This window comes from Chiloscyllium plagiosum, unplaced genomic scaffold (genome assembly GCF_037043375.1).
Source record: "Chiloscyllium plagiosum isolate Xiang-an unplaced genomic scaffold, Cpla_swu_hap1 HiC_scaffold_1, whole genome shotgun sequence".
In the NCBI taxonomy this organism is placed as follows: Eukaryota; Metazoa; Chordata; class Chondrichthyes; order Orectolobiformes; family Hemiscylliidae; genus Chiloscyllium; species Chiloscyllium plagiosum.
The window spans coordinates 73,054,071-73,082,010 of NW_028270139.1; the positions used below are offsets into that span (position 1 = coordinate 73,054,071).

Here is a 27,940-nt window from a genome sequence, read left to right on the forward strand (position 1 = left end):
TTTTCCACGTGTGACAGCAACTTCTAGAATTGGAAAGTCCATGCTGAAAATTGTGTAGGCACACCTATCGACATGTCAGGGCCCTCAGATCGCAGGTTATGTGGAACATTGCAAGTATCACCAATGATTTTATTTCTCATTGGCATGTGACCCCCCCATGACTTTATCCATAAATATGCCTTCAGAGTTTGCTGACCCACAGCAGTTTAGAGGAACTGCAAATGGATTGGACTATGTACAATCATCAGTGAAAATTTTCTTTTCATCTTGTTGTTGGGAATATATATTTAAATTTGTGGACCATGTGAAAACTGGAAAATATTGAACTGATTTGATGTTTTCTGAATAGAAATGGGTTTTACCATGTGGTTTCTTGGAAAAAGTTAAAAATGACCCAACACCAACTTATAGTCCAACAGATTTATTTGAAAGTATAAGCTTTTAGCACACTCCAAAAGCTTGTACTTTCAAATAAACCTGTTGGACTATAACCTCGGGTTGTGTGATTTTTAAAAAACTTTGTCCACCCCAGTCCAACACCAGCACCTCCACATCGTTTCTTGGAAAATTAAATCAACAATTTGATGTCTGCTGAGGTCTGCCTGCTGATTACAGAAAATCAAGTGATTTTGGAGAAAAAGATAAGCAAAGATTTTAGGGAGATAGGAGCTGGGGTTTATGGGCATTATTTGCGGGAAAATCTGGCTTTGAAAGCTCAATGATGGCTCTGATAGTTGCCTAGAAACTCTTTCTGTACTTGGTTTTCTGTTTTCACAGACATAGATGGTTGTGTGAAAAAGAACAGTGGAACCTGCAAGTATCTTTCTTTCTCTCACTCCCTCTCTTACTAAACACTATTTGGAACCTAATAAGTTTCCAAATATCAGTACTTCTGACTACCTAATAATCCCTGAAAAACTGAATCTTTACAACTTTCCAAAGACTCTGATCCACTTGATTCAATCTAAACTGAATATTTTTCATCATTTTACAGCTGTCAATTTTATTTTATGAAATCAATTAATAAACTGATTATTTTGAGTTCACTGAGGAAGCTTGGTGAAAATATCATTTTCTGGTGGTAATAGTACTGAAAGGGATCAATTGATTCTTTAGCTTAAATATTTTGATTCAATAACCAATGATGCAACTTTGTTTTTTTTAAAAAAAAAATCAATCATCGGGTGTGTGCATCACTGGATTATGGGTGGTGAGTACAACTTTGGACACTAATATGATCATTCAATAAAGAGTAGACACAAAACACAATACTATTTCTTCCACAATAAATAAAATGTTCCTAACTCTCTTGTAACCATGATTGAGGTAACCATTAGGAATGCCAGTACATTTAAGTCTTTGACTAAGTCAGAGTCAGCAAACAATAATGCATGCACAAATAAAGTGAAACTAATGTGAAGTAACATACAATTTTGAATAACACCCATAGCCTCCAACACCATTTGCAGTGTTAAGGTTTATATCAATTGCAATGAAGTTGGGCAGGAAAGTTGTGGCCACAAAGCAAATTCTCACTTGAGGCTTCTCATTTTCTTTGCTTGATTGACTATTCTCACATACCTCCTCATCACATCCAGGACACTACACCCTTCTCACTTCCCTCCTCCATGTGGACTATCCCATCCCCATCAAGGAAAACTGCTGACTTCAGATGCAACTAAACAAAACTAACTGTTGGATGATTTATTTAAAACAAATTGGACATGATGCCACAAGATTCTCAAGCACCCCTGACTTTATCTTGAAAATAGGTCATAATTAAAATAGGTTTTCTACTAGTAAGAATTTGTGGAGGCTACATTACAAGTACAGTCATTTCTGATATAACATAATAGTCCTGTCCTCATGTGATCTTGCATTATAAAAAAAAATCATGCAATAGCAGCACCATTTAAACTAATGGAGCTGGAATCGCATTAGAGCTGATACCTGTAAGGAAAAGTTCACGTTCTATAAATAATGGTATAAATTCTTCAATCGCATTAAAGCCAATTCGTATTGAAGAAACATGCATTATAGCAGAGCCAACTGTACGAACATGCCACAGGTTGACATGAGGCTCGAGACACCAGAAACACACCACTGAATTAATGTCTACACTTCAACCCACTGTAAGGAAATTGAAATTTCTAATCCCACCTGATTAATTCAGCCCATATGCCATACCTCTTACTTCCAACTGCACTCATAATCCCACTCCCACTCTTACCACCCAAGGTTAAAGTTAATTCATTGCCACAGAAGTCTGTGAAAGCCAGGTCTTTGAGTATATTTAAGACTGAGACAGATAGGTTCTTGAATATCAAAGGCAATCATGGGTTACGAGGAGAAAGCGGGAGAATGGGGTTGAAAAACTTATCAGCCATAATTGAATGGCTGAGCAGACTTGATGGGCTGAATGGAATAATATCTGCACCTATGCCTTATAGTCTAAATGTTCCTCACTTCAGTTCTTAACAGTTGGTCACCTTTTAGAGTATTGTAATATGGTACATATTGAATATCCTGAGTTAAATTAGTGTCTCACCTGTTGAAAAGTGGTATTCAGACAGTAGTAGGCCTTCCTCTAGGTTTTAGGGGAATGGATATCCCTCACAATAGAAGCTTCTGGCTAACAGTTCCTTCACTTTGCAGCATCTCCTGGTAGGTTCGGGTCACTCCCAGAAAAACAACTCCAGCAACAAGGAGCAAGGCCAAAGGTTTTTGGATGGAGAGAAGATTTAATTAGATTAGATGAGATTCCCCACAGTGTGGAAACAGATCCTTCAGCCCAACCAGTCCACACCAACCCTCCAAAGACTAACCCACTCAGACCTATTTCCTTCTGAATAATGCACCTAACACTATGGGCAATTTAGCAAGGCCAATTCACCTGACCTGTACATCTTTGGACTGTGGGAGGAAACCCATGCAGACACAGGGAGAATGTGCAAACACAGACAGTCGCCTCCGAGGCTGGAATTGAACCTAGGACCCTGGTGTTGTGAGGCAGCAGTGCTAACCACTGAGCCACCATGTCACCCCCTTAGATTAGGTTTAGTTTAGATTTCCTACAGTGTGGAAACAGGCCCTTCGGCCTAAACAGTCCACACCGACCCTCTGAAGAGCAACCCACCCAGACCTATTCCACTACATTTACCCCTGACTAATATGCTATTGGCAATTTAGCATGGCTAATTCACCTAACCTGCACATCTTTGGACTGTAGGAGGAAACCCACACAGACCGGGGGAAGAATGTGCAAACTCCACACAGACAGTCGCCCAAAGCAGGAATTGAATCAAGGTCCCAGGCACTTCAGGCAGCAGTGCTAACCACTGAGCCACCGTGCCAGAAGATTGAGGTGGAGGGAGCTACTAGGATTGGAGCTTATGGGGAGAAGGGAACATTGAGGTCATAAATAAAGGCAGGACATTGGCTTTAATCGGCAAACTGCACCACCATGCCCCCACCCCCTTTCCCAAGTATCATGACCAAATCCAACTCCGCCTGCCAAGCTCAAAAGCTGACAAGCAGAACTGCATTTTATTTCCTGCTAGGAGGCTTACTCATGCTGTAGGCTGCAGCTGGGTTAATCTGGCAGTGGCAGACTGAGGCTTTGTGTGCTATTAATTGGCCACTTAAAGTTCTCAATTAGTGGTGAGATGGGAAACTTCGAGGAGAAAGTGAGGTCTGCAGATGCTGGAGATCAAAGTTGAAACTTTATTGCTGGAACAGCACAGCAGGTCAGGCAGCATCCAGGGAACAGGAGATTCGACATTTCGGGCACAGGCCCTTCTTCAGGATGGGAAACTTGGCCAGTTTATACCATTCCCTACCTCTGAACTAAGAGGCCCAGGTTCAAGTCCCACCTGCTCCAGAGGTGTGTAATAGCATCTGTGAACAGATTGATTTGATAAAGCATTTTTTGAAAAAATAACCCAAAGGCATTCCCTGTCAGAAATAAATTCCAATGGAGGGAGAAAGGTTCTGGAGATCCGGCACAAGTCCTCCAGCTCTTCCCATACTCCCAAAACAAAATTAAATGCCCTATTCACCTTCTAGCTGGCATCCTCCAGTGTTGGAGTTCTTCTGCCACAGGATGGGCCGTGACCCGGGAGAGGTGGGCACACCTGCGACGCTGAGTGACAGGCGGACACCCGGAGCGCGTGCTAAGGGGGCGGGGCCACAGCTGGAGCCCAGTCTCCTCGAGGAAGTGAAATAAGTTCGCAGGTAGAGCCAGTGAACACAAGGCAGGTCTATGTTGTGCAGTAGAGGGGGTGGAAAAAAACAAGTGGTCACATATTTGACAGAAACTTTCAATAAAGACATTTTAGCTCAGAAGATTCATGAGCTTGCTCTTCTAAATAAACAACTTCGCTTCCAGTTGCTCGCGGAAATCTATGGACTCCGGACCGCGATACGAACAGTGTGCTGAGGGTAATGTCCTGCAAATTGTTTTGCAATTACTCTGTGCTGATTCTGTTCGACACAGTTGAACGATCTTTTCCTGTATTATTTAACAACAAATACGAGTCATTTGAAGTAATGTTGTAATTTGACCTCTGTCTAGAGGTATTGCTATTTTGTAGCTGAAGTGGACGTATGTTGAGTATCGGATTTGACTGCGTGGTCAGAGCACAAAGTAAAATTACAACTTAGAATATGTCGTTTAATAGAACCACAGCAATAAGAGGTATAGTTGGTAAGTTTGCAGATGACACCAAAATTGGAAGTGTAGTGGACAGCGAAGAGGGTTACCTCCGATTACAACGAGATCTTGGATCAGATGCTCCAATGGGCTGAGGAGTGGTAGATGGAGTTTAACTAGATAAACGTGAGGTTCTACATTTTAGAAAAGCAAATCTTGGCAGAACTTATACCCTTGATGGGAAGGTCCTCGGGAGTGTTGCTAAGCAAAAAGACCTTGGAGTGTAGGCTCACAGCTCCTTGAAAGTAGAATCGCAAGTAAATAGGATAGTGAAGAAGGCATTTGATATACTTTCCTTTATTAGTCAGAGTATTGAGTACAGGAGTTGGGAGGTCATGTTGCAGCTGTACAGGACATTGGTTAGGCCACTTTTGGAATAGTGTGTGCAATTCTGGTCTCCTTCCTATCGGAAAGATGTTGTGAAACTTGAAAGGGTTCAGGAAAGATTTACAAGGATATTGCCAGGGTTGGAGGATTTGAGCTGTAGGGAGAGATTGAATAGGCTGGAGCTGTTTTCCCTGGAGCATCGGAGACTGAAAGGTGACCTCGTAGATGTTTATGAGGGGCATGGATAGGAGAAATAGACAAAGCCTTTTCCCTGGGGTCGGGGACACCAGAACTAAAGGGTATAGGTTTAGGGTGAGAGAGGAAAGATATAGAAGAGACCTATGGGGCAATGGTTTCATGTAGAGGATGGTACGTGTATGGGATGAGCTGCCAGAGGAAGTGGTGGAGGCTAATACAATTGGAACATTTAAAAGACATTTGGCTAGGTATGTGAATGGAAAGAGTTTGGAGGGATATGGGCTGGGTGCTGGCAGGTGGACTAGATTGGGTTGGGAAATATGATTGGCATAGACGAGTTGGACCAAACGGTCTGTTTCCGTGCTGTACATTTCTATGACTCTAACCACTCTTGGTGGTTATTTGTTTTTGCTCACTCTGCTTCAAATTACCATTCTTCCATTTAAATATTATTACATTATTCGTAAGTAGTCATTCGAACAATAATCTTACCAGAGCATCACTTTAAAAAAACAGGCAAGTTTATCAGATTTTCCCCTATTCTAGGTTTCATTTTCATTAGAAACAATCAGTTTCTATTTGCAGTGGCCTGTGTTTTATCAAGTTACCTTGTAATATCCTCTGTTCTGATGAAAATCTAATGTTTCAGGTTGTTTTATTTGTGGTTCTTCACCCTAGATGTCACCTGAGTGAAATTGCAATAACTTAACATCCTGTAATATAGAGCCCAACACTGTTATTGGTCATTCAACTGTGGTCATAAAGCCTGCATTTGATTTAAAATTTTGTATTCCACTTAAGTTTTTATTTACTCAAATTAGAAAAACAAACACACTCATCTACCACACTTCAGTCCAACAGACCACATAGAAGGTTCACTGTTCATAACTTCAATTTTCTTTAATTAAATGTTCTTAAATATAATTATTCTAAAGTTACAAATTCTAATAATCTCTGTAACATGTCTCTGCACCAAGGTAAAAAGTGATGGTGAAAAATATTTTGCAATGTGATTTACATGTCTCTATGTTATAGCATTATGACCAGGGTAAATAGACAGAGAAGCATTTTTTGTGTGGTTTGCTGGTGTGTTGATTGAAAATAGAGAGCAAAAATGGCACAATAATTTAAAAAAAGTTCCAGCAAATGTGTGAAAATTATCCTCAAAATGGTACTGGCAAAGTCCTAGCATTATTCTAATAAAATTACATTTCCCAGGTCCATGTTTCTTTCCTGATATATGATACTTTCAAAGTAAACATAGTGCTACAGAAGGGATCTGACCAAGATTCTGTATATCAGTCTTCCCCATTTATATTCTACCTCTTTTCAAGATTGAGTTGAGGGAGATTTAGAAGCTTGTCATCATAAACTAGGAGGATTGGAGAACATGAAGAGCTTTCAGTGAAATGCTGGCAAGTTGAATGAGTTGCATTCTGTCTCAGCTGGATTTAGATAAGATAATACACCTACGTTAGTTGGATTTGTGGTTAGTGCTATATCAGTGGCACTGTTCAGGAACTTTTGGAGAGATGGCCAGCTCTATTTTCAAAACTTTAATTCAGTTTTGCACAAAGAATTACAAACACATTAATGAGAGAGTATCACTTTTATTGTAATAACTTCAGAATTTTCATGAAGGGAAGGCCTATCCTTTCAATGTTTGTTTCACCATTCAAGGCTTTCATCTAGTTATGTTTTATTCCCTATGTATTGAACATGCTGTGTTTTCTGCAGTTGTCTACAAATCAACACCAACTCAATTAAAAAGTAAGTCAGTGGCAGCTAATTATTTTTGTAAAATTTGTGGGTATGATGTTTGTTATGGTCCCCTCACTTATTTGCTTATGTTAGGGTACACCCATGTATGTTATATCAGGTACTGTACAGCTACACCAGTCATGTCAGTAATTATCAAGTCTTGCTTTACTCGGCAAAATCTTCCTATTAATTAGTGGAATCTGGAAGCTAAAAATCAATGAAAGGTGGCTTCCCACACCATATTTTGGTTAATAGCAAACAAAAATTGAACTGAACATACTGAGCAAGATAGTAGTGAGGTATTAAATGCAATTTTAGAAATTTTGCATTCTTTGGTTGTTTTGAATTTAGTATAAAAATGCTTTCATTCTATAAACCTCAAGCCCTCACAATTATTTTATATTTCTTTTAAAAACCCTACAGGTTCTTTCATTTCAGTAGCATGTCCTAATAAGTCTCAATGGGCTTTGTGTCAGATCATCAACGTAACAACCGAAGACAAAGATAGTCAACCTTACAGAACAAGTGAAAAATTAAATGGAACTGAACGTGAAGCAATAAAGTGGCTTGACACACGATACAACCTGTACATTGGATTGGCCTTAGCAGTCACCTCCAGTCTCCTCACAGGATCCAGTTTTATACTAAAGAAGAAAGGTCTCTTGCGTGTGTCTGAGAAAGGAATTACCAGAGCTGGTAAGTCTTTTTTTTATTTTAAGATCATTTTCTTAGTGTTATGGTTCAGAGATCTCTTTGATGTGTAGTGTATGAGATGATTGGCTTTGCAGAAGCAATTGTAAGGTATCACTAATAAATGTCTTTGTCAAATTAAAAATGTAATTTTCACATGAACTTAAATGTATAAAATAGCACTTCTGGATGAGTCTGCTGTTTTGTGGTGTTTTGTCAGTAATGAGCTTAGTATTTTCTTACAATCAAGAAAAAAATTGGAAATTAGCATAAGCTGGACGATCAGAGTTCTGAATGAAATTATTTTCTTGGTTGAAATGCGTTTCCACGCACATTTTGTTTTCTGTCCAGCTTGGACACTTTGTAACACACCCCTTAGCATTGGAAAAAGCCATGCAATTTCTTTCAACTGAGGCCCAATTAACCTTTTTGGATATTTTTATACATTTAATACATATTGCTATAAGTGGGTCAACAATTTGTTCTTCAACTGTATTCCAATAGGTTAATGAAAGTAGAAATTCTAAACTTTTTTTGGTTTTTATATTTATGAAATTTTGTTTTTCTTCTTTTGAAGTGTTTTTCCAATAAATAACGTGTTCATAAATGGATGTAACCATCACTGACTAGGCCAGCAATCACTGTACTAGAGAAGGTGATGCTGAGCTATCTTGCTAAACTATTGCAAATCTTAGGAAGAGAGTTTCAGAATTTTTGATCTAGTGTATGTGAAGGAACAACAAAGTAATAATCCAAGTTTGGATGGTGTGTGGCTTGGACAGGAACTTGGTGTGGTGCTAACCTTGTTCCTCTAGGTCGTAGAAGTCACAGGTTTGGAAGGTGCTGTCAAAGGGGTTTTGGTAAGTGATTGCAGTGTATTGTTTTGGTGTCATGCATGGGATGTGAATGTCACTGGCTGAGCCAGCATTTATTGCCCTTCCTTAGTTGTTCCCGAGAAAGTGGTGGTGAGCTTAGCGTATGTGGATCCTCAGAGCTGTCAGGGAGGTATTCCAGGATTTTCTCCCAGAGACAGAAAGAGCAGGGTTATATATCCAAGTCCAGATGGTGAGTGTTTGGAGAAGAATTTGCAGATAGCAGTGTTTCCATGTATTTGTTGCCTTGGTCCTTCTAGATGGTAGTGATGATGATATTGGGAAGGTCCTGTCTAAGGAGCCTCTGTATGATCCTGCAGTGCATCTTGCAGTTGGCACAAACTGCTGTTACCGTGGAGGGACTGAATGTTTGTGGGTGTAGGGCCAATTAAATAGGCAGCTTTGCACTGGATGGTGTCAAGCTTCTTGACTGTTGCATTTGGCCAACAGATCAGTTCACTCAGTTGTCTGGACAGCTGCTTTGTAATGCGAAATGATGCCAACAGCACAAGTTCAGTAGCCGTACCACCTGAGATTACCATGAAGATCACAGCTGAGTCCTAATGAGAAAGCAGCCCAATCATCTGTTAGGACTATGCTGCCTTTACCTTTACCTCCTTGTCCATGTTTTGACTTGCTGCCATGAAACATCATGTAGTCAAGAGTCAATGTTGAGAACATCCAAAAAAAAGCTCCTCCTCAATTCTTCTATAAACTGTGCCGCCACCTCTAAGGCTCCGTCCTATCAATAGGACATGACTTTTTCAGGGTGATATCAGAGATACCTGTCTGTAAGGTATGAGTCTGACAGTTTGAATTTGAGGTAGTTGCTTGACTAATCCTGAGACTGTTCTTCCAATTTTGGTATGAGACTCCAGACGTTAGCAAGGAAGATTTTTTTCCAGGTCAACAGGTTTGCCTTTTTCATTTCCAGTGTCGAGAATGATGTCAGGTAGTCTGTGGGTTTCACTCTCGTCTTTTATGATGTGCAAGTGCCAGTGTTGTACCGGGGTGGACAAAGTTAAAAATCACACGAAACTGGGTTATAGTCCAACAGGTTTATTTGGAAGTACAAGCTTTTGGAGCACTGCTTTGTCAGGGTAGCTAGTCACCTGACTACCTGACAAAGGAGCAGCGCTCCCAAAGCTTGTACTTCCAAATAACACCAGGTTATAGTCCAACAGGTTTATGCTATCCTTTCTTTTCGGCTTTTTAGTGGCTTTATGTGACTGAGTTATTTGTTGAGGCATTTCAGATGGCTGTAAACTATCAAGCACTTTGGTTTGGGTCTGGAATCACATAGGTAAGGATAAAAGATTTTGTTGTCTAAAGGACATTAGTAAACCAGTTGATTTTTAATAACCGTTGATGGTTACATGGTTGTTCTTAGACTAGCTTTTAATTCTAGATTTTATTGATTTCCAATTTTTACCATTTACTTTGGTGTGATTCAAACCCATTTCTCCAGAACATGAAGTTCTGAGGAAGGATCCTATCAAACTCAACATTAACTTTGTTTCTCTTTGCCTATATGCTGCCAGACCTATTCACTTTCTCCAGCATTTATTTTTATTTCAGATTAGCATCTAAAGCATTTTGCTTTTATACATAGAACATCGGTCTGAGGTTCTGGATTACTGGTCCAGTGACACTACCACAGCACCTTAAAACTTCCTCTCACTGTTAAGTTTTGATTAATGAAATGTTGTAGGATATGATTATAGTATTCTTATTTCCAAATAAAGTAAACATAATTATTTCAGAAATTTTGTATAGATTGCTTCGAGATTTTGATGAGAAATCCTACAGAATTACTGGTTCTTAAGTTGTCAATTGGATATGGTATCAGTTTTTATTTAAATATAAGGTTATTGTCAGCAATCTTTTCAGCCAACTTTTTGCTAAACCTAACTTATCTTTTTTCTTCTTCTTCTCTCACCCACCTATCGCTGCATCTTTTAAGGTGCTGCATTTTCGGAAAGCAAATCTTAGCAGGACTTAATGGTAAGATCCTAGGGAGTGTTACTGAACAAAGAGACCTTGGAGTGCAGGTTCATAGCTCCTTGAAAATGGAGTCACAGGTGGATAGGATAGTGAAGATGATGTTTGTTGTGCTTTCCTTTATTGGTCAGAGTATTTAGTGCAGGAGTTGGCAGGTCAAGTTGCGGCTGTACAGGACACTGGTTAGGCTACTCTTGCAATATTGCGTGCAATTCTGGTCTCCTTCCTATTGGAAAAATGCTGTGAAACTTGAAAGCGTTCAGAAAATATTTACAAGGATGTTGCCAAGGTTGGAGGATTTGGGCTATAGGGAGAAGTTGAATAGGCTGGGGCTATTTTCCCTGGAGCGTCAGCGGCTGAGAGGTGATCTTATAGAGGTTTATAAAATTGAGTGGCATGGATAGGATAAATAGACAAAGACTTTTTCCCTGGGGTGAGGGAGTCCAGAACTAGAAGGCATAAGTTTAGGGTGAGAGGGGAAAGATATAAAAGAGACCTAAGGGGCAACTTTTTCACGCAGAGGGTGGCACGTGTATGGAATGAGCTGCCAGAGGAAGTGGTGGAGGCTAGTTCAATTGCAACTTTTAAAAGGCATCTGGTATATGAATAGGAAGGGTTTGGAAGGTTATCAGGCAGGTGAGACTAGATTGGGTTGGGATATCTGGTTGGCATGGACGAGTTGGACCAAAGGGTCTGTTTCCGTGCTGTACATCTCTATGACTCTATGACCTGTTGCTTTATTGATGATTGCATCTCACTCCACAAGTCTGTCCGTACTATTTTTTTGTTTTTGTGAATAAAGGCCTTGACATCCATGACCTTTCTGTGGATATTTGCGTTGATAAGATGGTGTCCAGTGAAAGTTGACTTTTTTCTCTTTGTTCAAAAAGATGTGGATATTAATAAGTGTCATTATGCCAGTGGGGAACTATAAATCTTCATGGTTACATTTACTTGGTTTTGTTATTGGATTTGTCAGGTTTTCAGTCCACCTTTCATTTAAAAATATTTACAGCAAAGAATTAGCCCTTTTTTATTCATCACATTGAGACCAAAGCTAGTTTAACCAGACTATCTTTAACCCTCTAGCCCCACAATTCTTTCTTCCTCAGGTTCTTATCCTTTGGGAAGCCACAATTAAATCTGCCTTCACAACAATCTTATGCAATGCTCTCCAAATCCCACATGCTTATGGAAGAAAAACACATTTCCGCATAATGCCATTGGTTCTTTTGGCAATCACCATATTCTCTGGATCTTGACCCTTGTAATAATGGCACTGTCTAGGCACTTCATGATTTTTAACCCCTTTATCAAATCTCTCAATGTTCTCTGGAGAAACAGTGGCTTTCTCCTTAATCCATCCATGTAGCGAATACCCTGAAACCATTATCTCACTTTGTTTTTTGTGCCATCCCCAAAGCCTTCATATCCTTTGTACAATTGACAAACTACTCCAGCTGAGGCCAAAACAGAGTTGTGCAAAGGTTCATCATAACTCCTTGCTCTTTTGCTCCATGCTTCTATTTATCCCAAGATCTTGTCTCTTATTGACCATTTTCTTGAAATGGATTCAGGAAGGTGTGTGGGTCAGAACTGTGACATTTGCAGCAAGATCGAGAGCATTCTTCCATACCAGGTTCTTAACTTACAATTGAGAGGTATGATGTTTCTGATTTACTTTAGTTATAAGATCCTTACATGTTTTGGCACGGAACCTGACCATTCTGAATTATATTGCAACACCTGAAGGTATTCTGAACTGGTGGTGAAAGGGACAAGAGAGTTTAAGTTACCTGTCCTCCATTTTGCTTCAATTTATTCTGGCCCTATGCCTATTTCTGCAAAATAACAAGAGCTGAGCAGAAGATGACAATTTCACCCATCTGTGGGAAACGTCTAACTCAGGCATGTTTATTTTCTGTGATATCACTCTTGATGCCAATATCATCCTTTAATAGGATTTAGCAATTAGTTCATAAAATGCACACTTGAAAAATTAAGAAATAAGGGACATTTTAAGGTTTTTGAGAAGATTTTTAACTCCAGCTTTGGATGAGATTGTTGGTTTGCCTGTCGAGCTGGTTGGTTTTGTATGCAGATGTTTCGTCACCCTAGTAGGTAACATCATTAGTGCGCCTTCCAATGAAATGTTTTGTACTAGTCCACTTGTTATTTATCTGACCCGGTCTGTTATGGTGGGTTGTGTCATTTCTGGTCCTGCTCCGCAGTGGCTTGTATATAGGATCCATTGGAATGTAACCATTTTGGGACAAGCTAACCAAAGACCTGCACAGGAGTTTCTAGAGGTCTGGATCTCAACCCCGAACACTATCAACAAGCATATAGAAATGGATCCTATATATGAGCCACTGCAAGGCAGGACTGGAATGACACAGCCCACCATAATAGTTCCAGGTTCTCCGGGAGATAGATTTCTTTCTTGACTATCTGATATTGGTACAGTTGGAAAAAGGAGCAAATCAAACAGTCAGGGCAGACAGGAATGACTGACAACAAAGTAGGATTACTAAATTAAATTGCATTTATTTCAATGCAAGAGGCCGAACAGGGAAGGCAGATGAACTCTGGGCATGGTTGGGAAAAGGGGGCTGGGCTATTGTAGCAATTAGAGATCTGGCTCAGGGATGGACAGGACTGGCAGCTGAATGTTCCAAGGTACAGATGCTATAGGAAAGATAAAAAGGAGGACAAGAGGAGGGGGGAGTGGTGTTTTTGATAAGGGATATAATTACAGCTGTACTTAGGGAGGGTATTCCCAGGAATACGTCCAGGGAAGTTATGTGGGTGGAACTAAGAAAAAGGAAAGGGATGATCACCTTTTATTGGGATTGTACTATGAACCCCCCCCCCCCCCCCCCCATAGTCAGAGGGAAATTGAGAAACAAATTTGTAAGGTGATCTCAAAACCTGTAAGAATAATGGAAGAGGATCTTAACTTTCCAAACATAGACTGGGACTACCATAGTGTTAAGAGTTTAGTTGGAGAGGTATTTGTGTGTACAATAACATTTATTAATTCAGTATGAGGATATACCTACTAGAGAAGGTGCAAAACTTGACCTCAGCAGGGCAGCTGACTGAAGTGTCAGTCAGGGAGCAATTTAGGGCCAGCGACCATAATTCTATTAAGTTTTAAAATAGTGACGGAAAAGGATAGACCAGATCTAAAAGTTGAAGTTCTAAATGGAGGAAGGCCAATTTTAACGGTAATAGGCAAGAACTTTCAAAAGCTGATTGGAGGCAGGTTGGTATTCACAGGTAAAGGGATGGCTGGAAAATGGGAAGCCTTCATAAATGAGATAACGAGAATCTGGAGACAGTATATACCTGTTAGGGTGAAAGGAAAGCCTGGTAAAATTAAAGAATGCTGGATGACTAGAGAAATTGAGATTTTGGTGAAGAAAAGGAAGGAAGCATATGTCTGCTGTAGACAGCAGAGATTGAGTAAATCTTTAGAGTATAAAGGCAGTAGGAGTATACTTTTTAAGAGGGAAATCAGGAGGGCATGAGATAGCTTTGGCAAATAGGATTAAGGAAAATCCAAAGGAATTTTATAAATACATTTAGGACTAAAGAGTAACTAGGGAGAGAATAGCACCCCTCAAAGATCAGAAAGAAAGCCCATGTATGGAACTGCAGGAGATGGGGAAAATAATAAATGAATGTTCACTGTGGAAAAGGACATGGAATATACAGAATATGGGGAAACGGTGACATCTTAAAAAATGTTTTATATTACAGAGGAGGAGGTGCCGAATGTCTTAACACACACAGGTGGATAAATCCCAAGGACCTGATCAGGTGTACCCTAGAACTCTGTGAAGCTAGGGAAGTGATTGCTGAGCCTCTTGCTGAGATATTTGTATCATCAATAGTCACAGGTGAGGTACTGGAATACTGGAGGTTGGCTAATGTGGTGCAACTATTTAAGAAGGGTGGTAAGGAAAAGCCAGGGAACTATAGACCAGTGAGTCTGACATTGGGCAAGTTGTTGGTAGGATTCCTGATAGACAGGATTTACATGTATTTGCAAAGGCAAGGACTGATTAGGGATAGTCAGCATGGCTTTATGTGTGGGAAATAATGTCTCACTAACTTGAGTTTTTTTTTTGAAGAAGTACTAAAGAGGATTGATGAGGGCAGAGCTGTGGACATGATCTATACAGACTTCAGTATAGCATTCAACAAGGTTTCTCATGGTAGACTGCTTAGTAAGGTTAGATCTTGTGTAATATAGGGAGAACTACCCATTTCAGTATAGAACTGGCTCGAAGGTAGAAGATAGAGGATGGTGGTGGAGAGTTGCTTTTCAGAATGTGACCAGTGGAATGCCACGAGGATCTGTGCTTGGTCCATTGCTTTTTGTCATTTTATATAAATGATTTGGATGTGAACACAGGAGGAATAGTTAGTGGAGGTGTCGTGCACAGCAAAGAAGGCTACCTCAGAGTACAAAGGCATCTTGATCATCTGCGCCAATGGGCCGAGGAACGGCAGATGAATGCTAATTTAGATAGATGTGAGGTACTGCATTTTGGGAAGGCAAATCAGGGCAGAGCTTATACACTTAATGGTAAAGTCTTGGGGAGTGTTGCTGAACAAAGACCTTGGGAATGCAGTTTCATAGTTCCTTGAAAGTGGAGTCACAGGTAGGTAGGATAGTGAAGAAGACATTTGGTATTCTTTCCTTTGTTGATCAGAGCATGGAGTATAGGAGTAGGTAGGTCATGGTGCGGCTGTACAGGACATTGGTTAGGCTACTTTTGGAATATTGCGTGCAATTCTGTTCTCTCGTTTCAAAAGGATTTTGTAAAACTTGATAACAGTTCAGAAAAGATTAACAAGGATTTTGCCAGCGATGGAGGGTTTGAGCTGTAGGGAGAGACTGAATGGGCTGGGGCTGTTTTTCCTAGAGCATTGGAGGCTGAGTATTGACCTTTTTATAGAGGTTTATAAAATCATGAGGGACATGGTAGAATAAATAGACCATGCCTTTGCCTGGGATGGGGGAGTCCAGAAATAGAGGGCATAGGTTTGGGGTGAGAGGGAAAAGATATAAAAGGGACCAAAGCAGCAACTTTTTCATGCAGAGGGTGGAATGAGCTGCCAGAGGAAGTGGTGGAGGCTGGTACAACTACAACATAAAAGGCATCTGGATGTATATGAATAGAGGGATATGAGCCAATGCTGGCAAATGGGATTAGGTTAATTTAGGATATCTGATCAGCATGGACGAGTTGGACCGAAGGATCTGTTTCTGTACTGTACATCGCTATGACTATTTACTTCTGGTCTGGTTGTGTCAACAGCACAAACTAATATTTTATATTCCACTGATTTTTTTTTTATATATCATAGAAATGGTTAAAATGGTGATAATCACCCAATAATCGGTGTTTATGATGTTGATTGAGGGATAGATATTGGTCAGAACACTGGGAATAACTCAACAGCTCTTCTTTGAAATAGTGTCATAGATTTCTTTATGTTCACTTGAAAAAGCAGACGGTGTCCTGGTTTAATATCCATCAAAAAATGGCATCTCCAAAGATACAGAGCTCATTCAGTACCACACTAGAATGTCAGCCTGGGTTTCTGTTCGTTCAAGCATTGGAATGGGTCTTGAACCTGGGACCTTATAATTCAGAGTCAACAGGTGCGACCAACAGGTGCTAACACTGGCAGTAAGAAAATTTGGATCCAGATTGGCTAACATCAGGAAGGTGGATAACTCATACTTTTGTAGGAACATTAACCTTGATTGCATCATATTACTATTTGACAATTGGTATAATGTTAAGCAAAGCAGTTCAGTTTGCTACCATTTGGATTTTACCAAAACACTTAATGCTTTACATTAGATTAGATTCCCTGCAGTATGGAAACAGGCCCTTCGACTCAACAAGTCCACACCGACCCTCTGAAGAGTAACCCACCCAGACCCATTTCCGTCTGACTAAGGCACCTTTGGGCAATTTAGCTTGGCAAATTCACTTGACCTGCACATCTTTGGACTAGAGCACCTGGAGGAAACCCACACTGTTTTGATTTTGATTTTATTTCTAGAAATGCAAGAATTTCATTAGTATTGAAATTTAAGGAGTCAGATTTTCTGAAGAGTGGCAATGGTATTCAGATTACCATTCCACTCCTAATGTTTTTTTAACATTAGGGAAGAACTCCACAGTTCTTTCTGGAAATTCCAATCATGGCTACTGCAAAAGTGCAGACCATAACGTCAATCCAACTGGGTCATTCTAAGACTCTTGAGGAAGAGTATTTGGAAGTGTTTAGAAAGTTAGTAGGGTATATTTAGTAGCTGTGCAGAAATTAGGCAAGGTTTTTAATTGTCTACTTTTCCCTGGCTAACAATTAATTGCAGTGGAATGCTTAAAATTCTCCAGATTTAAATGGATACGTTTGAAGAGTTCCAGACACACACAACTTCCCATCAGTATTTTCAATGTCTTGAACAATTCCCTTGGAATCTGCTGGAACAGGGATTCCATGGAGTCCCAATGCATAACTCCTATTTCCATTGCAGTAATGACAATCTGGTGCTCAAAATATGGACCAAGGTCACTTCTCATTTTCTCTAATAAAGTTTTGGTATTCTTTTGTTCCTTCCTCTTTAATAATTTGCTTTATACAGTAACATTTTACATAAATGTCAAGAACAATTGATGTGGAAATTTGAGAAACACCCTGTATGTTGTGTTAAAGTTCACCATTGCAATGACTAAATTAAAGGTTCTTTGGTCTCCACTTCAGCAACATTTTGGCAGTTCAACTATCTCTTCTAATGGTTGCTTCTGAAATTATAATTGACATGACCAACTGCAATAAATGAAGCAGATTTTTGTATATAATGTAAGCAATAAATAAACTTCAGTTTAATTTTCTGGCTCGTCAAGATCTGCATTTAGTACTTTTTTAAAAAGTCCAGTTTATCTTAACTTTATTCAGTTTCATAGCTTCTTCGATGTTTACTCGTTTTGAAGAAGTGTTTTAGGGTCTTAAATAAGTTTTAGGAAAATGAGATTTGTCTAATGGAGTTACAATAAACCTTGAATAGAAGTTGAAGAATTTCACATTCATGAATGTTTGTTATTTTAAGTGTTGGAGTCTGAAATAAGAACACAATTTATAAGTTACCTTTTACGGTGGTTAGTCTGTCTAATAATAGTGTCTTAGATAAATTTAAAACATGGTGATTAAGTTAGTGGTACTTAATGAAAAATACAATGATCATGAGAGGGCTGGCAAATCCAACCATTTGATTTCCCCATGAACAGTAGCGGTCTAGTCAAAAGTGGACCCAAAGTTGATCCATCAATTTGATTGTACTATTGTGATTTTGCAGGGCAGGGAGGATATGCCTATCTAAAAGAGTGGCTGTGGTGGGGAGGACTCCTCTCTAGTAAGTGTTTTTTTTTTAATTACCTAATTGATTTTTAATTTGAGAATGTAACAAAAAATAATCTTCTATAAACAGCAGCCTGTTTGACTGGCATCACATCCATGACCTTCGTCATTTATTCGCTTCACCACTGCACAGTGACAGCAATATGCTCCATCCACAAGATATGCTGTAGTAACTTACCAAAACCCATTCAACAGCATTTTCCAAATTGATGATGTCTATAGCTACAAAGAAAGGAGCAGTAGATGCATGGGAACACCAACATCAAGTTCCCCTCCAAGCCACGCATCCTTCAGACTTGGAACTATATTGTCATTTCTCACTGTTCGGCCAAGATCTTGTAACCTTTTTCCTAACATCAGTGTGGATGTCGCTATACTCCAAGGACCACAGTGATACAAGAAGCCAGCTTATCACTCCCCAAGGGTAATTAAGGATGGGCAATAAATGTGCGGCCCATGTTTCCATGAACAAATATTTTTAAAAAAAAACTGACAAACATGAGTGGGGTGCAGGAGCACAGTGGAAGTGGAAAGGATGCTGAATCATCAAATTGGAATTTAGCACTCCATATGGAGTGTATGCCAGTAGTTAGGTAGTTGTCTGTAGTTGGCGCACACTACTGTTCTTTCAAAGCACATTAATGACCAATTTTTCAAATATGTGCTCTTGGCATGAAATCTATCTTATTGTGAGTGCAAATTATGAATTTGCAGGAATGCATCCTAAGATTTTTCCCAATGTACGATGCTGCAATTTTTGAATGGATTCAGGGTGTTTTCCTGTTATAATACATTCAGAGGACAAATTCACTGTCAAGCCACATTAGATATAGTAATGAGCCAGATTTATATAGTCAATTATTTGAAATAGTCCATGTTCAAATGCAACAAGACTGAGACAATATCCAGGCTTGGACTGATAAATGGCAAGTACTGATGTTCTACATAAATGCCAAGCAATGACCATCTCCAAGAGGAGACAATCTAACCACCTCATCTTGACATTCATTGGTGTCACCATCACTGAATCCTCACTATCAACATCCAGGGGGTTATCATTGACCAACTGGATTTTCTATAGAAATAGGGTGGCTACCGGACTTGAACAGAGGCTAGGAATACTGCATCTAGTAACTTATCTCCTGATTCCCAGAGCTTATCTACCATCTAGAAGGCACAAGTCAGGAGTGTGCTGGAATACCCCTACTTACCTGGATGAGTGCAGCTCCAAAAACATTCGACCATATAACTATAAACAGGTCCAACAGCTTTGTTTCAACTCATCCATGCTGACTAAATTTCCCGAACTCCACTAATCTTTCTTGCCTGTGATTGATCCATATCCCTCTAAACCTTTCCTATTCATGTACCTATCCAAATGTCCTGTAGATGTTATAAATGTACATGCATCTACCATTATCCTTGGCAGTTCATTCCACATATGTGGAAAGCTCCTCAAGTTTCTTTTAAATCTTTCATCTTTCACTTTAAAAATATGCCCTCTACATTTGAACTTCCCCTTTTGAGGGAAAAGACCTTTGCTTTTCATTTAATCTATGCCTTCAGTCAGGTCGCCCTTCAAACTCTATCACTGCAGTGAAAAGGGTCCCAGGCTCTCCATGTATCTCAAACCCTCTAATCCTAGCAATGTCCTGGTAATTGTTTTCTGAACCCTCTTCAATTTAATCATTTCCTTCCTATTAGCAGGGTGACCAGAGCTGTACACTACTCTAAAAGTGGTCTCACCAATGTCCTGTACAACCTGCACATGATGTCCCAAATCCTATACTCAGTGGTCTGAGCAATGAAGACAAGCATGCTTAACCACTTTGTCTACCTGTGATGCAACTTTCAATGAACCGATACCTGAGCCCCTAAGTGTCCCTATTTGACAACACCATCCAGGGTCCTACCATTAACTGTCTAAGTCGCACCCTTGTTAGCTTTACCAAAATGCAATACCTCGCAATTATCCAGTACCCATTCGTCACTCCTCAGCCCATTGGCCCAATTGATCAAGGTCCCTTACCATCCAGAACAAAACAGTTCACTTCATTGCCACCACATCCATTCCCTCCACTACCAAATTCCGTATCAGCATTGTGTACTATCTACAAGATACACTGTAGAAATTTACCAAAGAGAGCAAACCCACAACCACTTCCATCTAGAAGGACAAAAGCAGCAGATGTGAGAACATCGCCACATGCAAGTTCTCTAAGCCACTCACCGTCCTGACTTGGAAATATTATGCCATTCCTTCACCTGTGAGTTAAAATCCTGGAAGCAGGAAAGCAGATTATCTGATTGGTGACAAATTGCACCTCCTTTTCTCAATGAGACTTGGGTGATCTTGTATGCCAATTGCTGAAAGTAAGCATGCAAGTGCAGCAGGTGGTGAAAGAGGCAAATGGTATCTTGGCCTTCATAGTGAGTGGATTCAAGTATAGGAGCAGGGTTGTCTTGTTGCAATTGTACTGGGTGTTGGTGAGACCACACCTGGAGTTTTGTGTGCAGTTTTGGTCTCCTTCTCTGGAAGGATGCTCTGGCTTTGAAAGGAATGCAACAAAGCTCAAACATTTACCAGAATGATTCCTGGGATAACAAGACTGAACTATGAGGAGAGACTAGATTGGTTAGGACTATATTCACTGATGTTCAGAAAAAAAAAGTGTCTCTCATAGAAACCTGTAAATGTCCAACAGAACTAGACAGATTAAACACTGTAAGGATGCTCCCAGTGACCAGAGGGAGTCTTGAACATAGGATAGGCCATTTAGGACTGAGATGATGAGAAATTTCTTAACTCAGTGGTGAGCATGTTGAGGCCAAATCATTGAATGTTTTTGAGAAGGAGCTAACTGTCATTCTTAGGGCTAAAGGGACCAGATGGTATGAGGAAAATCTGGCAACAAGATAGTGATTGGGACGATCAACTATGATCATATTGAATGGCGGACCAGTCTCGCAAAACTTGTGACCGATACTGTACAAAATACTACACCTCAAGCCAAGCTTGAAACAATGAGTTTGATGGCACTGCTTTCATTTTTCCATCAGATCCTTCAGAATGCCACTGTAGAATCTTATAGCACAGAAGACAGCCATTTGGCATGTTGTAGAGTCATAGAGATGTAGAGCACGGAAACACATCCTTCGGTCCAACTTGTTCATGCAATAAGACATACTAAATTAGTCTAGTCCCATTTGCCAGCATTTAGCCCCTGTCCCCCTCAACCCTTCATGTTCATATACCAATCGAGATGCCTTTTAAATGTTGCAATTGCACCAGCATCCATTACTCCATCTGGCAGCATATTCCATACACACACCACTCTGTGCATGCAAAAGTTGCCCCTTAGGTCCCTTATATCTTTCCCCTCTCACCTTTAAACCTACGCCCTCTAGTTCTGTACTCCCTCATCTCAGGGAAAAGACCTTGGCTATTTACCTTTTCCATGCCCCTCATGATTTCATAAACCTCTATAAGGTCACCCCTCAGCTTCCACTCTATGGAAAACAGCCCTAGCCTAATAAACCTCTCCCTATAGTTCAAACCCTCTGACCCAGGCAAAATATTTCTAAATCATTTCTAAATTATTTCATGTTTCATAACATCCTTCCTATAGCAAGCATACCAGAATTGCTCACACTATTCCAAAAGTGGCCTACCCAATGTCCTGTACATGCTGCAACATGACCTCCCAACTCTTCTATTCAATTCACTGACCAGCAAATAAGAGCGTAATAAATGTTGTCTTCACTATCCTATCTACCTGTGACTAAACTGTCAAGGAGCTATGAACCTGCATTCCAAGGTCTTTGTTCAGCAGCACTCCCCAGGACCTTACCATTAAGTGTATAAGTCCTGCTAAGATTTGCTTTCCCAAAATGCAGCACCTCACATTTATCTACATTAAACTTCAACTGCCACTCCTCAGCCCTTTAGCCCATCTGACCAAGATGCCACTCTACTCTGAGGTAACTTTCTTCACCGTCCACTCCACCTCCGATTTTGGTGTCATCTGCAAACTTAATAACCATACCTCCTATATTCACATCCAAATCCTTTTATATAGATGACAAAAAGCAGTGGACCCAACACTGATCCTTGTGGCACACCACTGGTCACAAGCCTGCAGTCTGAAAAGCAACCCTCCACCACCACCACCCGCTATCTTCTACCTTCTGGCTGTTGTGCCAAAAACAGTTTGAAATGAATCCAGTTTCCCTGGTTTCACTCCATATTCAACATCTATTTGATTTCATTGAAACAAACAGAATAATGAGGCCTGAATAGAGTTGATGTAGAGAAGATGTTTCCACCAGTAGAACCCGATGTTCTTATTAATAAGTTGATCAATAGTCATGAGGGGATAACAGGAAAGCACAGTTGAGAAACGTAATCGCCACAATTGAATAGTGGAGCAAACTTGATGGACTGAAAGGCCTAATTCTGCTCCTATATCTTCGAGCCACAGAGATGTACAGCATGGAAATAAACCCTTCGGTCCAACCTGTCCATGCCGACCGGATATCCCAACACAATCTAGTCCCACCTGCCAGCACTCGGCCCATATCCCTCCAAACCTTTCCTATTCATATACCCATCCAAATGCCTCTTAAATGTTGCAATTGTACCAGCCTCCACTCCATCCTCTGGCAGCTCATTCCATATGCGTACCACCTTCTGCGTGAAAAGGTTGCCCCTTAGGTCTCTCTTATATCTTTCCCCTCTCACCATAAACCTATGCCCTCTACTTCTGGACTCCCCGACCCCAGGGAAAAGACTTTGTCTATTTATCCTATCCATGCCCCTCATAATTTTGTAAACCACAAAAGATCACCCCTCAGCCTCCGACGCTCCAGGGAAAACAGCCCCAGCCTGTTCAGCCTCTCCCCATAGCTCAAATCCTCCAACCCTGGCAACATCCTTGTAAATCTTTTCTGAACCCTTTCAAGTTTTACAGCATCTTTCCGATAGGAAGGAGACCAGAACTGCACGCAATATTCCAACATTGGCCTAACCAATGTCCTGTACAGCCGCAACATGACCTCCCAACTCCCGTACTCCATACTCTGACCAATAAAGGAAAGCATACCAAATGCCGCCTTTACTATCCTATCTACCTGCAACTCGACTTTCAAGAAGCTATGAACCTGCACTCCAAGGTCTTTGTTCAGCAACACTCCCGAGGACCTTACCATTGAGTGTATAAGTCCTGCTAAGATTTGCTTTCCCAAAATGCAGCACCTCACATTTATCTGAATTAAACTCCATCTGCCACTTCTCAGCCCATTGGCTCATCTGGGCCAGATCCTGTTGTAATCTGAGGTAACCCTCTTTACTGTCCACTACACCTTCAATTTTGGTGTCATCTGCAAACTTACTAACTGTACCTCTTATGCTCGCATCCAAATCATTTATGTAAATGACGAAAAGTAGAGGACCCAGCACCGATCCTTGTGGCACTCCACTGGTCACAGGCCTTCAGTCTGAAAAACAACCCTCCTCCACCACCCTCTGCCTTCTACCTTTGAGCCAGTTCTGTATCCAAATGGCTAGTTCTCCCTATATTCCATGAGATCTAACCTTGCTAATAAGTCTCCCATGGGGGACCTTGTCGCACGCCTTACTGAAGTCCATATGGATCACATCTCCTGCTCTGCCCTCGTCAATCATCTTTGTTACTTCTTCAAAAGACTCAACCAAGTTTGTGAGACATGATTTCCTACGCACAAAGCCATGTTGAATATCCCCAATCAGTCCTTGCCTTTCCAAATACATGTACATCCTGTCCCTCAGGATTCCCTCCAACAACTTGCCCACCACTGATGTCAGGCTTACTGGTCTATAGTTCCCTGGCTTGTCTTTACTGCCCTTCTTAAACAGTGGCACCATGTTTGCCAACCTCCAGTCTTCCGGCACCTCACCTGTGACTATCGATGATACAAATATCTCCGCAAGAGGCCCAGCAATCACTTCTCTAGCTTCCCACAGAGTTCTCGGGTACACCTGATCAGGTCCTGGGGATTTATCCACCTTTAACCGTTTCAACACATCCTGCACCGCCTCCTCTGTAATCTGGACATTTTGCAAGATGGCATCATCTATTTCCCTACAGTTTATATCTTCCATATCCTTTTCCACAGTAAATACTGATGCAAAATATTCATTTCGTATCTCCCACATTTTCTGTGGCTCCACACAAACACCGCCTTGCTGATCTTTGAACTGCCCTATTCTCTCCCTAGTTACCCTTTTGTCCTTAATATATTTGTAAAAACCCTTTGGATTCTCCTTAATTCTATTTGCCAAAGCTATCTCATGTCCCCATTTTGCCCTCCTGATTTCCCTCTTAAGTATACTCCTACGTCCTTTATACTCTTCTAAGGATTCACTCGATCTATCCTGTCTATACCTGACATGTGCTTCCTTTTTCTTAACCAAACCCTCAATTTCTTTAGTCATCCAGCATTCCCTATACATTCCAGCCTTCTCTTTCACCCTGACAGGAATATACTTTCTCTGGATTCTTGTTATCTCATTTCTGAAGGCTTCCCATTTTCCAGCCGTCCCTTTACCTGCAAACATCTGCCTCCAATCCGCTTTCAAAAGTTCTTGCCTAATACCATCAAAATTGGCCTTTCTCCAATTTAGAACTTCAACTTTTAGATCTGGTCTATCCTTTTCCATCACTATTTTAAAACTAATACAATTATGGTTGGTGGCCCCAAAGTGCTCCCCCACTGACACCTCAGTCACCTGCCCTGCCTTATTTCCCAAGAGTAGGTCAAGTTTTGCACCTTCTCTACTAAGTACATCCACATACTGAATCAGAAAATTGTCTTGTATGCACTCTCCATCTAAACCTTTAACACGATGGTAGTCCCAAGTCGATGTTTGGAAAGTTAAAATCCCCTACCATAACAACCCTATTTTTCTTCCAGATATGAAATTTCCTTACAAGTTTGTTTCTCAATTTCCCTCTGACTATTAGCGGGTCTATAATACAATCCCAATAAGGTGATCATCCCTTTCTTATTTCTCAGTTCCACCCAAATAACTTCCCTGGATGTATTTCCGGGAATATCCTCCCTCAGCACAGCTGTAATGCTATCCCTTATCAAAAATGCCACTCCCCCTCCTCTCTTGCCTCCCTTTCTATCCTTCCTTTAGCATTTGTATCCTGGAACATTAAGCTGCCAGTCCTGCCCGTCCCTGAGCCATGTTTCTGTAATTGCTATGATATCCCAGTCCCATGTTCCTAATCATGCCCTGAGTTCATCTGCCTTCCCTGTTAGGCCCCTTGCGTTGAAATAAATACAGTTTAATTTATTAATCCTGCCTTGTCCCTGCCTGCCCTGACAGTTTGACTCACTTCTGTTCTCAACTGTACCAGTCTCAAATTGCTCTCTTTCCTCACTGTCTCCCTGGGTCCCACCCCCCCACCTTACCAATTTAAATCCTCCCAAGTAGTTCTAGCAAATTTCCCTGCCAGTATATTAGTCCCCTTCCAATTTAGGTGCAATCTGTTCGTCTTGTACAGATCACTTCTACCCCAAAAGAGATTCCAGTGATCCAAAAATGTGAATCCTTCTCCCAGCTTCTCAGCCATGCATTCATCTGCTCTATCCTCCAATTCCTGCCCTCACTAGCTTGGAACACTGGGAGTAATCCAGATATTACTACCCTTGAGGACCTCCTTTTTAAATTTCTGCCTAACTTTCTAATCTCCCTTCAGAATCTCAACTTTTTCTCTTCCTATACCGTTGGTTCTAATGTGGACGATGACCTCTTGCTGGCCCCTCTGCACCCTCTGAGACATACTTGATCCTGGCACCAGGGAAACAATCCACCATTCTGCTTTTTCTCTGCTGACCACAGAAATGTCTGTCTGTACCTTGGACTACAGAATCCCCTAACACAATTAATCTCTTGAAAGCCGACGTACCCCTCGTTGCATGAGAGCCAGTCTCAATACCAGAAACTTGGCTGCTCGTGCTACATTCACCTGAGAATCCATCACCCCCTACATTTTCCAAAACAGCATACCTGTTTGAAATGGGTATATCCACAAAAGACTCCTGTCCTAGGTGCCCACCTCTCTTCCCCTTCCTGGAGTTAACTCATCTCTGTGACTGTGTGTATCTGAGACTTTTCCCCTCTTCCTATAACTGCCATCCATCACATACTGTTGCTGTTGCAAATTCCTCATCGCTTCTATCTGTCTCTCCAACCGATTCACTCGATCTAATAAGATTCACATCCAACAGCATTTATGGCAGATATAATCCGCAGTAACCCTTAAACTCTCTTTAAACTCCCACAGCTGACAAGAAGTACATATTGCAAAGGTCATTTTTGCTCCTTCACAATCTACAGACCCAGGAAATAACACCGTGTTATTCCTCTACAAAATACTGCACCTTATGGTGTTATGGATCTGGCACTTGCACACTATCAACTTTCTTTAATCTACAATGGAAAGTTATTCGTTTAGCAGCATGAAACTACCTCTTGCTGAGAAACATTCTAAATTTCTAAAGGAATTGTAAAGAATTTCTAAAAACCTCAATCCATTTGTTCTGCGTATCCTGAAACTTGGAGTGTGACTGTCTTCCAGATTTTACTACCTGTGATATGATAATATACTAGGAACATGAGTAGACATATCTTCTGGTATTCAGTGAGATCTCCTATAGCTCAATGATATCCACCCGCTTTAATTTCTTAACCCATGCTTAACAAAAATCTACACAATTCAGTTACAACACTTTCTGCTGGTCTACCCTGAACAGTGTTTTGGGAAGGAATGCTCCACATTTCTGCTACACTTTGTGTAGCTAGGAGATTAAAGAAATCATCCTTAATTCTATTGTGGTTTTTGAAGGAATGTCTCCTTGGAGTCCCACAACCAAATGAAATAATTTGTCTTATCCATCCTTTAACACCTCCTGTAGGTTATCCTTTGACCTAGTATACAGAAGGGAGTACAACTCAATTGTTAAGGTCTATTCACCCTGCAAAATTGCCAGGAATCCCAAAAACACTTCTCTTTTTGCACTTGACTTCTGGTTCTTATCAAAGACCCAGTGTAAGCTGTTCAGATCACAGCTTTATATCAGTAGTAAGCTGAACCACTTTTGTTATTTTGTCTTGCAGAATGTTGCGGTACCATCTAGTGATGTTCTTCTGAAAGTTTCAATGTCTGTTATTGTGTGTGAAATGTTTGACAGAAGAGTGGCCACATAACTGCAAGGTTTTAAGAAACCGCTGCAGAATTCAAAATCAATTGCAAGAATGACCTTTTTAAAGTGCAAAACCTGGTATAAATAACATTCCTTGCCCAGATTGTGGTTCCCAACCCTCCAGAATCACTCTTAGTCTCCAGCTGAAAATTATTTTGCAAGACATTGCTCTGAGTGACATTGGAGAAAAGTCATGGAAACATATAAATAAAAAAAGTCAATTTTCTTCGAAAACATCTGATTTATTGTCATAGCAAGGGAATCAATCAGTTGAGTTATCAATTTAGTGAGTTGAGGGTCTTGCCCATCAGGTAGAAAATGAATAGAAACCCTGTAATGCTTCTCTCTGGGATGTCTGATTAATATTAACATTGCACTGGACATTTATCTGGACAGAATTAAACCTGTAAACTTCTCCCTTCAAGCATTTATTCAATTTCCCCTCTGAAAATTACTGAGGATGCTTCTATCTTTTTGGCAATGCATTCTGGATGACTACTTGGTGCGAAATCTTTATTGACTTCATTTTACCTCTGGTTCTTTTACATTGTCTTTAATCTGTGTCCTCTGGTTACTGGTCCTTCTGCCACTCAATCAAAACTCATCATGATTCTGCTTGCCTCTACATCACAATTTATATAATTGCAAAATAAATATCCTTCTGAATATCCTTCTTTGG

The 27,940-nt window shown here is 40.5% G+C and overlaps 1 protein-coding gene across 2 annotated transcripts in view; it reads left to right on the top strand.

The window, feature by feature from the left end:
• Positions 1–4,093: 4,093 nt before the first annotated feature.
• LOC122550571 (magnesium transporter NIPA2-like) overlaps positions 4,094–27,940 on the top strand; it is a 30,158-nt gene continuing 6,311 nt past the window's right edge. The window contains exons 1-3 of one of the 2 annotated variants that reach the window (XM_043691506.2): positions 4,096–4,440; positions 7,421–7,693; positions 17,948–18,004. In XM_043691506.2, the coding sequence (XP_043547441.2) occupies positions 4,404–4,440; positions 7,421–7,693; positions 17,948–18,004 (367 nt within the window). In that variant the 5' untranslated portion in view covers positions 4,096–4,403. Of the gene's footprint in view, positions 4,441–7,420; positions 7,694–17,947; positions 18,005–27,940 lie in introns of both variants that reach the window. The other variant, XM_043691515.2, reaches the window with a different exon arrangement.